We start from the raw sequence: 17,174 nt of genomic DNA on the forward strand, positions 1-17,174 counted from the left end.
CAAACTTCAAATATGTCACTAAGCAAAAGATAATGGATCCAATTCCCAAAATGTGACGTCTTTGTTTTGCAACAGCTTTGAAGAGGACAGCTTCTGTTGAACTCTCAAACAATGAGCCATGGAGACAGATGACAGCCGGCCTGAAAGCTTCAGAAACACAAACATTCATTTCGTAACTGAAGCTAAAGCTGCAGCAGTTTGTGTGACATTTTGGCCGCTGCATTTAGCTTGTTGAGGCACATTGACACTGGGAGAACACACTTGTTTTGGTGGATTGGGAGGGGCTGGTGTTTAGAGCACAGGTTTATAGAGGAATGTTCAGAAATGTGTGAATGGATCAAAATACCGCTTTTTTTGTGAGGAATTAACAGAATATTACACTTAAAAGTTCAAAAAGTTGATTTTCCATGATTTAAAAACAGTCTAAATGAGCAACCAAACGCCAAACTGGAGAGTTGTCTGCCTGACGAAAGGGACCATACTCTGCAGGGTAACCTCTTTCAGTGTTCGCTTCATTAACTGTAAATGAGAACTGGACTGAGTGATCCCTTCCCCCTGGCTAATGGTGTGCATTCAGGAGAGAAAATATGGCGTAAAAAATAACATTTTTAATTAAAAATGAAAATTAAATATAACTAATATTTTGATTACTTTTTTCTAGGTGGATTTTCAGCATTTCTTTGTTCATAAATTTTTTTTAAATGTAGCATTTTTTTTAAATGTATTTTTTTTAAATTTTTAATTACATTTAAAAATAATTTTTTAAATGTAATTTTTTTAAATTTTTTTTAAATATAAGTGTTTCCTGTTTACACAAGAAAGCGGCAGCGTAGGCACCAGCCGCCCGTGCCTCCTCTGTGCCCAGTCTGTGCACCATACACAAACTAAAACTGCAGCTGACGCATGCTGTACTATCATAATTTTTTTTATTGTCAAAAAACAAGCTTTACATATTTTTGACATAATTAGTCTTTATCCACTAAAAATGTGCATTAAAATACAATAGGTGAGACCTGCAGTATGTATGCCCCAAGGCAGAGGGCGCTGGTGATCCCATATAATGTGACAGAGTGGCTAAAGAGTAATAGAATTAGTGGAGGCAAGTTAATACTTTTTAGCATAATTTTCTAAATGGATGAATTTGTGGAGACATGAGTCTGGCAGATCTCCAATGAGAAAGAGGAAAACTGAAGACAGAAAGGAAAACAAACAGGTTCTCCAGGTGTTTCTTTAGTAGGAGCGGCACACTGACTTCATTTATACGTTAAAGTAAGACAATAATAACAGTTTGGGTGATTTTTTTTCTATATTGATGACTGATGAGGTCAGTGCCTTACCAGCCGTGAACCTCACCGCACACCACTGGATCTGGTTTTCCAAACAGGAAGTACCTGTTGGCACCTAAAAGCCAAAATCCCCCCAAAAAAGGACCAGCTATTACTGAGACCATTCTTGTTCTAATACCCTTTTATCTTGCTAATCCTGAATTCTTCTCAATTTATTCTGCATCTGAAGTTCAAGTTATAAAGTAATCAATTAAATCTTTCTATAAAAGTAGGAGGAGCCTGATGGCCCTCAGGTCCAACATTCAAAACGTTTGATTGACAGATTTTGTGTACCCCCCTTTTAGTGGAATGGGTGTGGCCTTCCAACATGATCACTCCTGATTGGTTGCCATAGACATGTTGACTCAGACAAATGACTTTCTGACTGACATTGCCTTGTTCCAACATGGCGGCATCTGTATTGCGAATAAATGGTGACTGAATTGACTTAATTCAGTTGGAGCCATAAATAAATAATTTTTGTGGTTGACGTCACACTCACTCGGTCCATCCAGGTCTCAAATACAGTTAGTGGTTCAGTTTGGAAAACCAACAGAAACACTGGAACATCTACTTGATGACAGTAGAGTGTGGCTTCATAACAATCCATGTAACATTTCTAAATGCTGGTGAACTCCTCCCATCACCTCCCCTTCAAGAGAGGCAGAGCAGAGAGTCCTCCAGAATTCGAGTCGGTGGAGCCTGAGGCCTCAAAGCATGGGGACATAGAAGAAAACCCAATCAGGTCTGCACACCTCTTTATTCTGGAAAAAAGTAGCCCCTTCATGGCAAGTACTTGCTTAACCCTTGTGCTATTCTAGGCACTTTAACGTTGGGATTTGGGTCATCTAGACCCACTGGACAGTGCGCTGAACCTTTTTTCTTCAATGATTTGTGATCTTCACTGGTGTCCATGGACTACATGAAGTCTTTCCACCTTTATCCACCTTTGTCATGGCAGGAATAACACGTCAATGGAAGGGGGGTCATCTAAGATAGCACAAGGGTTAGCAATATTTTCCTTGATAAGATGGATTCAATTACGGTGCAGATCTTCCAACAAGCTGCTTTCAGTTTGCAACCAAGCTATGCAATTATGTGCTGATGTCAATAACTGCAGTTAGACAGGTGTCTTCAGACCTGGAAACACTCCCTCGGTTAGCTTTTCATCAAATGTGTTTGACCCTTTGGCAGCAGAAGATTTCTCTTCAGAGGAACAGCGTCTGTTTGGCAGAAATAGACATAAATAAATAAATGGGTGAGAGAACGTACATTATGTTTGCAGTGTTTTTTTCAGGCCCGGTCCCAGTAGGCAAAATAATAACCAGCGCTGCGTTCATATATCACACTTTCCCCTCTGAGAGCTAATCATGGCAGAGAGAGAGAAAAAGTGTTATCCTCCTTTTTATTGAGCTAGTGGAGAGCAGAAAAAGAGAGGGGGGGCAGTTACAGCCATTGATTCGAAGAGGATAAGTCCTGGTGAAAGGCTCTTTTTTTTCCCACATCGATCTTGCCATGACTTTGACGCTCATAATGGGCCCTCGGCCGCCCGGTCCTGTGACGGCTTCATTAGCTCCAGAGTGCCAGTCTCCTCTCCAGACCAGGAGGCAGAGAAGCCATCGCAGAGGAATGCGTGCCGGGGCTGCTCTCAATCACACTAATGTGGCTCCTCCTGTCATTTTGCTCCTCACTTTCATGCTGGGCTGATAGAGAAGGAATCTGTGGTTCAGAGAAGAGCAGCACATCCACCTGTCTGAAAGAGTTCCACTCTGGGAACGCTGGTGTTGCTCCTCCAGGAATCAAGTCACGCCAAAACCCTTGTGCTATCTTGTGGGGTCCAGATGACCACACTCGTTAATGTTGGGAGTGGGGATCTTCCATTGCGGCTGGCAGCTCGGTTGGTAGGTGAGAGGCTACCATCCAGGAATCCAGGGTGCGATTCCTGGAGGGGAATGAGAAATGGTACTGGGGGCACTTACCATATCAATGGCGAGCAATTAACATCACTCAGTGAGGGTCCTTAGGCAAGACCCTTAACGCTACTGCCTACCGAGCGCAGTTTGGCTGCAGCTCACCGCTCCCCCAGGGGATGGGTCAAATGCGGAGAAGAATTTCCCCATTGTGGGATCAATAAAGTATCAATTAATTAATTACTGTGGTGAAAAATAGCAGTTTTCTGTGAGCAGCAGTTGGATCCTTCTGGAAACCCGCGAACTCAGAGCTGTCTGATTCGTCAGACAAATCCCACTCTGGCTTTTTTGTTTGTGGTCATCCTTTCAAAGGAACTGAGAGAAAGGACACTGTTGTTTAAGTAAACTCCTAAAGTTGAGGAAAGATAAAGGAAAACTTTTTTGTGACAAATCTTTGACATTCGATTCTATGGTCACACGATTACTTTTTATTTTTCTAAAGATTGCACGACCCAAGCTATAATTTGGATAATACTCAACAGTCCAACAGCTGAGACTTTGAATTACACGTCATACATACAACCAAAATTCCATTTATGGAGCTATAAGGAGTCTGTACAGAGCTTTTTTTTGCATCAAAGTACACTCGAGAAAAAGTATTCAGGACAGTTTTTTCCCGGGATAGACGGGGCTTTCCCCCAACAATAGCTGGTACAGGCTCCGGCAGCACGGTAACTCTGAAAGGGATTTAGTCGGTTAAGAAAATGAATGGAAAATAACAAAAACAAGAAAGCTAAGTCAGAGATTAAGTAGGCTAACTGGTAGTTGACAACAGCAGCGGTTAAAAAGCCAAAAAAGAAAATCAGAAAATGAAAAGTTGGGCGTTCTGATTATAATGACGTTTTTTTTTTTTTTGCTAGCTCAGAATTAGCTTAGCTATTTCTGTGCCAACACCAACAAATTATTATTTGTTTTATTTAATTTTCAATAATATCAATAACATTTTAAATTCTATTCAATTTCAGTTGTATAGCGCAAATTCACAACAACAGTCGTCTCGATGGGCTTCGTATCGGTAATTAAAAAAGTAAAACATTAAATCAATAGGATCATGAATACGTAGAGTTCAATAGGAAAATATTGAACTAACAAACAGACTAAACTAAACTGGACATCCCTGCCCTTAGACCCCCCTTCGCGGTAAGGAAAAACTCCTAAAAAAAACGGATTCCAGAAAAAGCGAAGAGACCTCAAGGGTTCCCACATGAAGGAGGGATCCTCCCCCAGGACGGACAGGCGATTTACCAGAACTCAGAAAAGAATGAACTTATCTAAATCTACAACTATATATATAAAGTCAAGCAGACGAGCTTCATCCAGCCGTGGTTGGAGGGACAGCCGGGGGGGGCGAGTCGAGCCAGAGGCAGGATCCACAGCCAGGTGTAGGAGAAGGAGCAGAGACGAGGTACTCGGTCAGGTACAGGAGCACGGATGAGCCAACTGGAGTCTGGAGGCACTCCCACTCCCCAGGAGGGGAGAGGAAAAGAGGGACAATACATGAATCGCAACACATTCTAAAAGATTCTATTTTACTCTGGTTTAAAAAATAAACTAGAATAAGTATATGCCTGTGACCCCAAGACGAATTATTGACAGTGAATTAGGAGGGGAAATTTCATAATCAAATTCAAAATGTTAAACGTAAAACTAAATGTTTTATCTATGCTTTTAACTTCTGTTATTGGCAGTTTTATTACTGCATATTGTTTAGCAAAGCCAAGGACGCATGGCGGGCTGTTTAAAACCCTGGCAGGTCTTTCCATCCTCTCCACTTTAGCTTTGCCAAGTGCTCAACAAAGGATTTAAACAAATTTTACTGTAGGTTTCATCAGGGTGATTACACTCCCCCTTATACACTCTAAAGTTAGCTGTCACAAAGCTAGGTGTGTGAAATTTGTTCTCCACATTTGACCCATCCCATGGGGAGCCTTTTGGTGGTTTAACCCCCCAATCTAATCCATTGATGCTGAGTCAAGTGGTCAAGTTATTATGCCCCACTTGAAAGGAGAAAGCATCCACGGAGTTCTCCAAGCAGGAACGCCATCAGGACACAGTTTTCCGTTTTGTTCTGTTTTATTCAATTTCTTGAGAGGTTTAAACAGTAATGGCGAGGTGCTGGTTAGGTATGGTGAAAAACCTATACAAGACATAATATTCTATAAATTTACCACAATAGAAACAAATAAAAATAATCACCAGTTAAATTCATGGTTCCATAATTAACTTTTCTTACACAATTAATTTATTAAAAGTTAGCTTCATGAGGATTTCATTGAAAATACAGCAATAAATAAATATGTTTCATAAATAACAGTGCTCTTGTAAATGAAATTCAATGAAAAACTAAACAAACATTTGTGCTGATGTGGCAGCTGACGCGGAACCGTGCAGCCGGCGCTTCAGCGCACAGTGGATCACCAGAATTATTTCCCGCACTATGATCGAATCTTACCGACTGCCTCCGTGGTTTTGATACTTTTTAACTAGATTTTCGTACTAGATAGTTGAGATGAATCACAAGGTGCACACAGCTGGGACTTTGACACCACGCTCACTACCGCCTTGCACTCCCCCCCCCTCATTTTTATTTTTTATTTTTATTCACTTTGATTCATTTTCTCTCATATTTAACAGGATATACTTTAATACATTTTTACTGTAGATTTTTATTTGATTTGTACTTTTGTTTTTTCTCTTTTTGTCTTTTTCTATGCTTTTAAAATAAAATCAATTGACACAACAGTTTCCTGTAGTTTGACCTGACACTACCATAGGGCCACTGAGGTGGCCTAGTAGCCAGGCTGAACTGAGCTACGAAGCTCTCCTTCATGACTCAGACCACCGATAACCAGCCGTTTCTGCCTGAAGATGTTGAGCGCATCTTGAAGGCGATAAAACCTCAGAAAACAGCCGCAGCAGACCAGATCTGTGGGTGCCTCTTGAAAGCCTGCAGCAGTCTCTTAGCTGATGTCCTCTGCTCATTGTTCAACCGGTTGAGCATTTCATCCCCACCATCTGGAGATCATCTATCATCTGTCCTGTTGCAAAACAGAATAACCCCAAAGTCACCAATGATTACGGACGGTAGCTTTTTTCTTCAATGATTTGTGATCTTCACTGGTGTCCATGGATTACATGAAATCTTTCCACCTTTATCCACCTTTGTCATGGTAGGGAGAACACGTCAATGTAAGGGTGGGGGGGGGGTCATCTAAGATAGCACAAGGGTTACGACTGGTTCTTGTGGACTTTTCAACAGCCTGCAACCCCACCTCATGGGATGATAAGCGCTCCAGATGGACGTCAACCCTCACCTCATCCTCTGGGTCCTGCCCTTCCTGACAGCGAGACCTCGGTGGGTCAGAAAAAATAGCCACTTCAGGTCCATTAAGACAATCTCCACAGGTGCTTACAAGGCTCTGGGATCTGTCCACTTCTCTTCACTCTTCTCACAAATGACTGCAAATGCTCAACTCCGGGTATATATCAAATACTCTGAGGATACCGTCATCATGGACACCACGAATACAGATGTGTTGCAGCATGAACTGAAAACTATGTTTTCTTGGTGTAAAAATAACTTCCTAGATATAAATGTGTCAAAAGCCAAAGAAATTACCATTTGTTTTCACCATGGACACCCCATCACACACACTGTTGTTAATTACTATTTTGTTTGATCCTTTTTTTTTCTCTGTTGCTTCAGCAGGTCTGAGTTTATGTTGTTTGTGTCTTTGTATGTGTGTCTTAGTAATTCTACTGATTTTATTGTTGTTTTGATTTTATTGATGATTCCCACCGGCAAAGGAAATAAAGTAACTTTGATTTGATTTGATTTCTACTAGTGGATGCATCCAAATGGAGCGGAGCAGCAAACCTTTGGCCCGCCCAGCATGTTTTCTACATCACATTTGTGCTCTTTCCTCTGTCATCAGAAAAGTGGCACAAGACAAGACGTAAAAAGACCATTTTCATCGCAGTGCATCTGTAACCCTTGTGCTATCTTATTCATGTAATCCATGGACACCAGTGAAGATCACAAATCATTGAAGAAAAAAGGTTCAGAGCACTGTCTACACTGAAAAAACGGGAAAAGTGGGGTTGTTCAATTTACAAATAGTAAACATGTTTGTTTAATATGAACAAATTATGTTTACCTTCGAAACAGAATATAATCTTGAAAATCACACATCATTTCTTGCTGTGTTACTTTTATATATTTAAATCATGTTGACAAAACATGAAATAGTTATGCTTGATCCTTTGCCCCTTAATTTTGGATCAGTAAACCCCGTCTGTGAAGAAGAATTCCAGGAGGGGAAACTTTGCAGTCAGCCATTTTAGAGAAGCTACAAGCACCTGCTCTGGCTGGAGGAACTTAAAAAAGGTAAGTTAATTTACTCTAACAAATTAATTTATGAAAGTGGAAAGCGTAAATGTATCATTAGTGTTGTTTTTTTCCATGGGGAAGAGCTTTGTAATCCACTTTTGTCGTAGTTATCAAAGTTAAGGCTCTGCGCGCCACTTTTGTCCCTGCCGGCCGCAGCCCTCGGACGGCAGGTAGGGGGAGGTGTGTGTGCGCGGTAAATTGTACTTTCACGTCGCAGGCAGATTCAGCTGTAAACGCGGTGATTTCAAATGATGTACGGGGAAGAGTGGTGAGTAGTTATGCCGTAGGAATTCAATTTTGACAGAGGGGCAGTGGGCGCTTGTGGGCACGGCTTTTTTTTTTCCACAGGCAGAAACTCTGCCAGGGGAATTTTCATCGTCACTAAGTGGATTTCTTTTTGCTAAAGTCTGCGTTGTGGAGACCGAAATTGAAGGAAAATGTGAGAAGCTATCATTACTATTGTCATTATTTAGTTTTTCCATACCGTTCCACCATGAGCTAGTTTAAGGACAGCATTATTTGACCAGCAAACAGCACCGCACTTCTGTCTCAGTCAGCTGTCAATCATTCTCCGTGCGCGTCTCGTGCACAGAATGCGTTTGGTGTGTCCAGTTTACATAGATCTTTGGTTTCAATCAGAGCTTTGTTTTCATTCTATGATGCTGAACATATTTTTTATTTTAGCTTTGAGAGTTTAATGGAGTGAAAATATTCATGTCCTTTTGGAACAAGTGTATAATGTGTAGTAAAAAGTTTACTGCCTTATAATAATGTCTATAATCCTACTTCACATATTCCTCCCATTTGTGATAAATTAATATGGGAATCCTTTATGGGTGGGGGGGATTATCCACTCCCGATCTGCTAGTTTAGTTTTGCAGTTTCCATTTCAAAATTCGCGGGTTCTCATAAGCGTGGTTTGAATCCTGTGGGGGGAGGGGGGTGTCAAATGTTCTTTCTGGTCTAATTTCTTCAGAATATTTTTGCAGCTATTTATTTCAAACCAATGCATGTTTAGTTATTAAAATGATACAACAAAGCTGTGGAAGTCTCACTCTCTATATATATTTGAAATTTAACTAATAAACCTCCGTCCTGATTACAGAGCTCATCACACAACACTTCCAACTGCTCCTCCCTGATCATGCTGGGGTCCAGTCTTCACTGAGTCAGGTGGGTCACCATGCATTTACTATATATTATTGGAATTATTGTCTCCTGGATTGTCATCGAATCGGGAGGTAACCAAGATTGCCAGCCCTACTCTTTACACGCACCTTTTATGCAGAGAGATACATACATAATAAATAATGAAATTGATGGTTGATCAGTTATCCCACTACCTCTGTTAACATGACACTAAGGATATAATGATTTTGTTAACACAGTAACTATAACATTTATTGATGAGCCAAGGGTAAGAATTTTATTTTTCCAGAGTTTTCATGTGAATTTAAAATTTTTTGACTCTTTGTATTTCAGACTGCTGAACTTCTCGCCAATATAAGCAAGTTCAGGGGTTTATTCAAAGTACAGGTGAGTTGTGTAATCTAGACGCTTTAACTAAACTTCAAATGTGAACTGTGCACACAAATATCTTCTGTGTTCTTTAGAATGAAGACCATGCAGCACTCCAGGAGGCAATCGAGGACACCACGGTGGGAATTTCCCTCCTAATGGAAACTGGCAGTGGTGAGGAAGAGGACATTCTCGTGGTCCACATCTCCCAGGCTGTGGTGGTCGACCCACCAAGTGTCTGAGTGGCAGTTGCCAAGGCTTTTTTGGCCTTATTTACAGCACAAATCTGATTACCATCCTCATCTCAGAAACACCTTGTCATGGGGCCCGTGGCTTTGCTCCTGCTATGATCTCCTGGAGGCCCTTCCCTTCTTGAGCTCTCCCGCTGGTCACAGGTGTTCTGTATTATGTTGATTGGTTTGTCTATTTATGCAGTGTCTGATCTTGTTTCTGTGTCGGAGCATCTTCGTTCTACGCTCTGTGTTCTCTGGCATTAAAGCCCCTTCGAGTGAACTATTGGATTTGAGTCGTTCTTCCTGCTCTTGGGTTCTCTCCCTTGGACATTCCGTCACACACCTTTGAGGTAATCCAAAAAAAAACTGTATTAGAGTTATAAGGCAAAGTGGTGTCTAAGGTTTCAGGCTTAAAGATCCGACTCTTTGAATAAAATGACCTTTAAATAGTTTAACTTTTTCCTAAGAAGGGGTTCCAGCTGTTTGCTTTGGCTCTGTTATCTTCTGTTTAATAAAAATAGCAAGCCCAATTTATTGTGATTTGTCATTTTATGCTTCACTGTAAACATATTTTTCAAGTTTAGATAATAAAAAAGTTAAATCTGAAATTTGTGTTCAGTGTCATATGTTCATTGGATTTTCATAATGCACAAGAAAGTATTTGCTTTAAATAATAATCTGCAATTGCAATTTTATTTTTCAATTTAAATTTTATTAAAATAATTTATAAATTAAATGAACTATGTAGGTAATTTCAAACAAATAATAGTGTTTTAAATGTTTGAAAAAATTATGGTAAATGACATAATAAAATCTTGTTTGTTTATGTAAAATTATTAGGTGCAGAAACAAAGAAGCATTCATTACAGTAGAACATGATTTTATTATGAGCAATAATTATATTGGTTCAACATGATTTTTTTGCGCGCAACCGCTGTCCATGATTTTTTTTATGTCAATCCAACAGGTCTTTTTTTTCAGTGTAGTGGGTCTAGATGACCCAACTCCCAACGTTAAAGTGCCTAGGATAGCACAAGGGTTAATGGTGCAAACGTCTAACGTTTAACTGCAAACGTTTAACTGCATATGTTGGCGTGAGAATGACAAACGCCAGCTACATTCCTGAAGAGTGAAATAGTGTCACATTCACTAAAACCTATAATCAACGAAGATGAAACGGAAGTCAAGAGCGATGAGAGGATGAACACTACCTTTCAGCCCTGAGCACAGGGGCCTCAGCTGGCCCTGATCAGGAGTGGCTGACTAATGGTGGGCTGAGGGCCCTGAAGGTGTGAAGCAAAGCAGCTGAGCCTGAGAGGCCTCCGGTCATGCCGATGCTAAAGGATGGCCGCCTGCAGGAAGGCTGGTGTCCTTCCTGAACGCGCAGACCTTGTTCTTGTTCAACAAAAAAATCACGGTCACTCTTAGATCTACGAGTGCATTGCATGATGGGAAAGTCCATGGAGCTGAGCTGAAAAGAGGAGAATGGTTTACAGAAGTCATCCTGTCACAAGTCAATTAGCAACAGTTTTTTTAATGTCAGGAAGAAAACTATGTGATATTAAATGGAAAACTCAGATTATTGGAGACTTTTAATGTTTTTATTGAGTTATTTGAATAAAACTCTCCTCTGCTTGAGTGTGATTTAATGGAAAAATGACGTCTTTCATGTTAGCATTTTGTTCCTCTTAACATCTGGACTTTTTTTTTTTTTAAAAACACTGAAGCGTTACTTTATCACAGATTAATTAGTTTTTGCACACAATAGTTTTCACACTGATTTGCGTTTAACTATTCTTTCAAAGGACCTATTCATCCAAAGTGAAGCAGCTTTGCTCTGATTGGTCACTTCTTAAGACTAATTACACACTTGGAAGCCTCGGCGGCTTAAAGCTTCTGACCTTGGTGGAGTCGTTTCACTGGATGTCCCAGGGCAGACCCCCCCCCCCCCCCCCCCGTCAGCTTTAGGCAGAATGTGGAACAGGAATCCAGACAAATGTGTTACAAAAAGGCCAGTTTATTTAAAGCACTTAGAAAAATATGACAGATTCAAGTCACCAATAATAAATAGAGCGCCTGACTGTCCCAGGTCATCCGTTCAGCCGTACAATCGATATCCAGTTTCACGAAACAGCAAAGGCACTAGCATTGACCACAATCAACAACAGGGGCATGGAGGCGCTGTGGATGGTGGTGGGGGGGGGGGGGGGGGGGTGCTTTCTGAGGGACGCCATCCCCCCAATCCAATGCTCGTTTCCTCAACGCTGACGTTTGGGGGGATCTGGGTTTCTGCTCTTGAACGTTCTGCACATGCGGGTGGAAAACAAAAAGTGAAATAAAAATAACTACCAGTGTAAAGTCAAAGCAGCAGAGAGGCTGGGACAGTTTCCTGTGCGGGTGTGCGCCAACAGAAACCGGTTTTGGTCAGATAATGTCCAACAGCAGCGAGGCCTTTCATCACAGAGGAAACATGTACCACCCTAGAATCAGTGGGGAAAATCCATCTTCTGATTATTCTGTGACGATGCAAAAACACGAGAAAGAAAACTAAACAATTGGTCCTCCTGGTCCAAATGAAATGAGCAGCGCGCTGCCCCCTACAGGCCATTTCTGTTTAATCCCTCTGTGATCTCCAGCTCAGTTTCACGTCAAAACAAGATCACCTCATTTTGACCTTTGTCCTCCAGGGACAACAGCCTGCAGAAGAGTTTAGTGTCGTCACAGCTGGAGCTCAGCTCTGGCCAAAACCACTCCTCTACTCTGAGAGAGAACCAACAAGGGAGGCTTTGCTAGAATGTTTTTTTTCTATCCATCCAGTCAGCAGGTTTTTTTTCTGACTGCACAGACTTCAGTGAAGCAAACACCACCACTCTGCAGAAAGTGGAGGTTTTCAAACGGTAGCATGAATTTTCAACAAAACGGAAGTTTGACCTGTTCGTTTGGATCAAACAGAACCAGCTTCTTCTCTCGGTTCTCATCATTGAGGCTCTTCCCAGATCAGGAATGGACAACTCCAGGCCTGGGGGGCCGGTGTGTCTGCAGGACTTCCAGATATCCAAGCCCTACTCATGACTGATTACCTGGACCAGGTAGGTCCAGGCTATTAAAACATGCCAGAGCGGGGGATGCTGGAAAACATGCAGGAGCCCATCCCTGTTCCAGATGGTTTCTTCCTGCCGCCATGAGCCCCCAACCCCCCCAATATCTAGTTTGGCTGAATGATGGTAAAGTGAGGACAGCTTTGCTCATCTCAGTTGGACTTAACAAACAGCAGGTAAGGTAAGGTTTACAGTAGACAGCACAATGTCCAGTGATTCCACACAAATGAGTAGCTCCTGCCTTCTCCACAAACACACCCCGCTCACGTGACCCACGGTGCACGTGTTGCTGTGCACGTGCTGCGAGACTTGGCCCCTGTCAATCATCTCATCTCTCTCAGACGGATGATGGACGACAGAAAATAGGAGAGAACACGCAGTTCAAGCATGCAAGACGGAAGCAGCTGAGACAACAAACACACGTGCACACACACACAAGTGCAACACAGGAGCTGAAGATGTACCAAACACACACAAACAGACACATGGAAACGCATACACAAACGCGCATTGATACAGACACCCCCCCCACACACACGGACATGCATACAAACACACAGACGCAAACTCTAACACACACAACCACGCACTCACACAAACACTCACAAGCCCCGCTATACACAGACACAAGTGCAACACAGGAGCTGCAGATGTACACAACAAACACACACGCACGCACACACGCTGACATACACACACAAAACACCTGCAGGAGCTGAAGATGTACCAAACACACACAAACAGACACATGGAAACGCATACACAAACGCGCATTGATACACACACCCCCCCCTCACACACATGGACATGCATACAAACACACAGACGCAAACTCTAACACACACAACCACGCACTCACACAAACACTCACAGGCCCCGCTATACACAGACACACAACAAAACGCACACACACAGCGTGTCTCTGAAAGCCGCGGCGTCGATGGGACATCATGGATTTCCTCTGAAAAAGGTCCAAAAACATAAAACAGAAAAGAAGAATTTGCTATAAAGCTGCAGTAAAAGTTAGCGCCACGTTCCCGATCATTGGTGAGGAGTTACGCCGAGCGAAGATCATGAAATATCTCCGTAAATATCAGGGTAAGGCTTCCATCGTTGGCTGCAGTTTTTCCCACTGATCCTCTCAGACCCGCTGGGTCAGAAAGCTCTGATTGTCAGAACAAATTGCGTGAAAATAGAAGTTCTCTGGCCTTGTAGCTGGTCCGGTTTCAGCAGAACCTGCTGGGAGGAGGCCCAGCACGGTGCTGTCCACTCAGTTTTTGTCAGCACAGCTACTCCCTGTTGACAGGAAGCCCAAATCTACTCCACGGAGTGTAAAGCTCAACCCATCCCTCATGTGGCGCTCCGCTGCACAGCAGTCCCGGTGCGTCTTCAGCCCCCAGGAGCCCACCGGCTCGCTGACTCAGCAGGTCGCGGCTCTAGATGTTCCTCTGGGCTGTAAGGTACTTGAGAGCCGCCGCGCCATACTTCCTGGACAGATCCTGGTGGAACTCATCCTTCAGGGTGTTCAGACAGTTGCGATAGCTGGAGCTGGTGCGAAACTTGGAGATGTCGAAGCTTGGAGCGTGTGGCATGTGGATCATGAAGGCGTTGGGGAGAACCATCAGGTCGTACTCCTGAGGAGAGGAACAAACGCATTTAGGGAGCAGGAGCCAGACAACCTGCTCCAACAACAAAGCTGTCCTTATAGGACTAAGGCAGGGGGGTCAAACTCCAATTCACGGTGGGCCACAATGAAGCAGTGAAGTAAAGTCACGGGCCAAACTGAAAATATGTACTGTATTTCCTTTTCATATGGAAACAAACTTTTGGTTTTATCTAAACAGAGACTCTGGAACAACCAAAGCTAAATATTACAAACACGGGAGAAATTAAATGTCAAGTAAAAGACACATCCGTGGTATTCGTTTCTTATTTAAATAAATAAATGTCTTTTCGAGTTCCTTCGTAACCCTTGTGCTATCTTAGATGAGCCTACCCTTACATTGACGTGTTCTCCCTACCATGACAAAGGTGGATAAAGGTGGAAAGATTTCATGTAATCCATGGACACCAGTGAAGATCACAAATCATTGAAGAAAAAAGGTTCAGAGCACTGTCTAGTGGGTCTAGATGACCCAACTCCCAACGTTAAAGTGCCTAGGATAGACCAAGGGTTACAGTAAATCTTTTTCAAAGCCAACAACAAAACAACCAAAAATAATGTCATTCACTGAAAATCCAACATTTCAAATACGAACACACCATGCAGAAAAAAACAGATCTAATCAAGCTGAGTTTGCTACTCTCTGATTTACTCTAGTTCATCAAAGTCTGGGGTCAGAATCTGAGCCCAGGAAAAGCTCGTATCTCAGCAGGCCTGTCTTCAAAACTCTTTGTGGAGTCTGGGTGAAGTTCATTTGTCCGATGTGACTGGAGCACGGCCGTCAATGACTGTCGACAAAACAGAGGAGCGCTTGCTGGTTTTGACTGTGCGCCAACATACTAGCAAAGCATTGTGGGATTTGTATTATTATTTAATGCACATTTGGTACGATCTGTATAATTACACTGAGGGCAAAATTTGCACTAAGGCATGAGTTGCGGCTGTCCTGGCTGGGCAGAACCCCCCTGTCTGTCTTTCTCTACCGTTATTCTCACATCTAATTCCCATTCTCTCTGCTGCATTGTGTGTTTGGTTGAATTCTTTCAATCTTCCTGTTTTGATGTTTGACGTTTACGTTATTCCCTGAAGCCCTTCCTGCTCTTCATGGGGAGAGCTGAAATGTTTTCGTTTAACAAGTATATGCTAACATGTTCAGAATATTCTTAAAGGAAAATACACACAAATGCACTTTCATGTCACATGACCTACAGGTTTGTTGACATTAAATTTGAGACCATGCATATGAAAAGTTAAGACCAATTTCTCAGCAGATGAAAACTTGAATTTCACACGCATAATACAAAAAACCCCACAGAACTTCTAAATGTGAAATAAAAATGAACAATTTACTAAAGGTTACAAATAAACAAAGTCGACTTCTCAGCTCTGCAATCTTGGTGACAATCTCTTGATCAACTAGAGCCACTTCTGCCAACTTCTCCTCAGCAGGTTGGACCTTGCTTTCAGGTTAGTTATCTTGCTCCCTGCCTTTCCCTCAGCTTCCTCTGCCAGACTGTCTGCATCCCTGACCAGAACCTGAGATACCTCCTTTTTTGCCAAGGCTCCTTAAGCTAGTCCTCCATTCCCTTCCTTTAACCCCTTGTGCTATCTTGTGGGGTCCAGATGACCCCACTCCAACTCCAAGGCACGTTACCGTTGGGAGCGGGGTCATCTGGACCCCACAAGACAGTGCACTGAACCTCTTTCTTCAATGATTTGTGATCTTCACTGGATTACATGAAATCCTCTCCACCTTTATCCACCTTTGTCATGGTAGGGAGAACACGTCAATGGAAGGGTGGGGTCATCTGGACCCCATAGGATAGCACAAGGTCTAAGGAGCCTAGGCTTCTGCCTCCATCTTCTATCTTTCTAAGTCCAAATGGACCCAATGTCTGGTTCTGGCTGCTGCTAAGCTTACCAGGAGCCGTTTTGGCTTTGGCTTACGTTTGAAAAAAAGAGAATCAGAATCAGTGACATCATCCACATAGCTGTTCAACAGCATGTTTTATAGTCCGGCCAGAGGTCTAACCTGGGTAACACCTCCATCTTGTACTATGTGATCACATACCAAAATCCGGCATGTGACCAGACTGTCCCCATGCATGTTATCAGAACCCACCTCTCTGTTAACAGAGAAGTTCCCTTCCAATGTAGCTTGGCCGTGGGAGACAGCAGTTTTATGAACGCAGCCTACAGTTCAGGATACGGCTTCCTGAGGAAGCTGCTAAGAAGAGCTACAGCCAAACTTTCAGTCATAACACCTTACTGTCCTTTTACGCCAAGATACAAAATCACTTTTATTTTATGAATGTAAATAGAATCTTATTTGATTTTTCCCCAAATCGTTGCAGTAGTAGGACACTAAAGTGATGACTACTCATCAGAGAAAGTTTAGTGACTATAGCTCCAGTATTTTCTGAGGTATTGAACTTTTTGGATCAGATGTGATTCAATTGAAATTCCTCAAATTAAAATCAAAGTCGTTCTTGTAGCATTTACATGATGATGAGTATTCATCAATAGCTCATGTCAATGTAATGATTTTTTTAGTCTTTGAGACATTATTGATTTTTTCCCCCAATCACGTATTCCCAGAGCTTCTAGTCGGTCATGTATCTCACTGCTGTCTCTGTGTCAGCAGCAAAGACAGAGCGATTCTCGTCCAAAACAAAAAAAACAAACTGAGAGCCTTTTTGGGTCATTGTCTGCGTTAAGACAAACCAATGGAGACACTTGCTCCATTTATTAAAAGAGTTATTGATCCCAGCAGTTTGAATCTGCAAATATCTCACCAAGTTTACTAAACTAACGTTTAGTCAGAGTCAGAGAACGTCCACTTGACCCTGGAGTTTTCTTCAAGGATTTTGAAACACATTTGTTTTTTATTTGTAGTTGGTTGGAAAAGATACCCAATAAAAATTAGAAAAAATGAAACTTTTTTTTTTTTAAACGAGGGCCAAATTTGACCCCATGG

At 42.2% G+C, this 17,174-nt stretch overlaps 1 protein-coding gene and 1 long non-coding RNA gene across 11 annotated transcripts in view; one reads left to right on the top strand and one right to left on the bottom strand.

Moving 5' to 3' along the window:
- Positions 1 to 9,716, top strand: part of LOC144991129 (uncharacterized) — a 77,172-nt gene extending 67,456 nt beyond the window's left edge. For 2 of the 5 annotated variants that reach the window (XR_013655040.1, XR_013655041.1), the window contains exons 3-4: positions 9,168 to 9,221; positions 9,299 to 9,716. This is a non-coding gene — a long non-coding RNA (uncharacterized LOC144991129). Of the gene's footprint in view, positions 1 to 7,380; positions 7,683 to 7,724; positions 7,954 to 8,790; positions 8,859 to 9,167; positions 9,222 to 9,298 lie in introns of those variants that run through there. The other 3 variants (XR_013655042.1, XR_013655044.1, XR_013655043.1) reach the window with 3 other exon arrangements.
- A 1,719-nt stretch (positions 9,717 to 11,435) lies between these two features.
- The window catches only part of large2 (LARGE xylosyl- and glucuronyltransferase 2), a 110,788-nt gene continuing 105,049 nt past the window's right edge, over positions 11,436 to 17,174 (bottom strand). For all 6 annotated transcript variants that reach the window (XM_023950603.2, XM_023950611.2, XM_023950607.2 and 3 more), the window contains one exon: positions 11,436 to 14,168. In XM_023950603.2, coding sequence (XP_023806371.1) covers positions 13,971 to 14,168 — 198 coding nt within the window. In that variant the 3' untranslated portion in view covers positions 11,436 to 13,970. The remainder of the gene's footprint in view (positions 14,169 to 17,174) is intronic.

This window comes from Oryzias latipes, chromosome 3 (genome assembly GCF_053564925.1).
Source record: "Oryzias latipes strain Hd-rR chromosome 3, Olatipes_Hd-rR_3.1".
NCBI classification, from domain to species: domain Eukaryota; kingdom Metazoa; phylum Chordata; class Actinopteri; order Beloniformes; family Adrianichthyidae; genus Oryzias; species Oryzias latipes.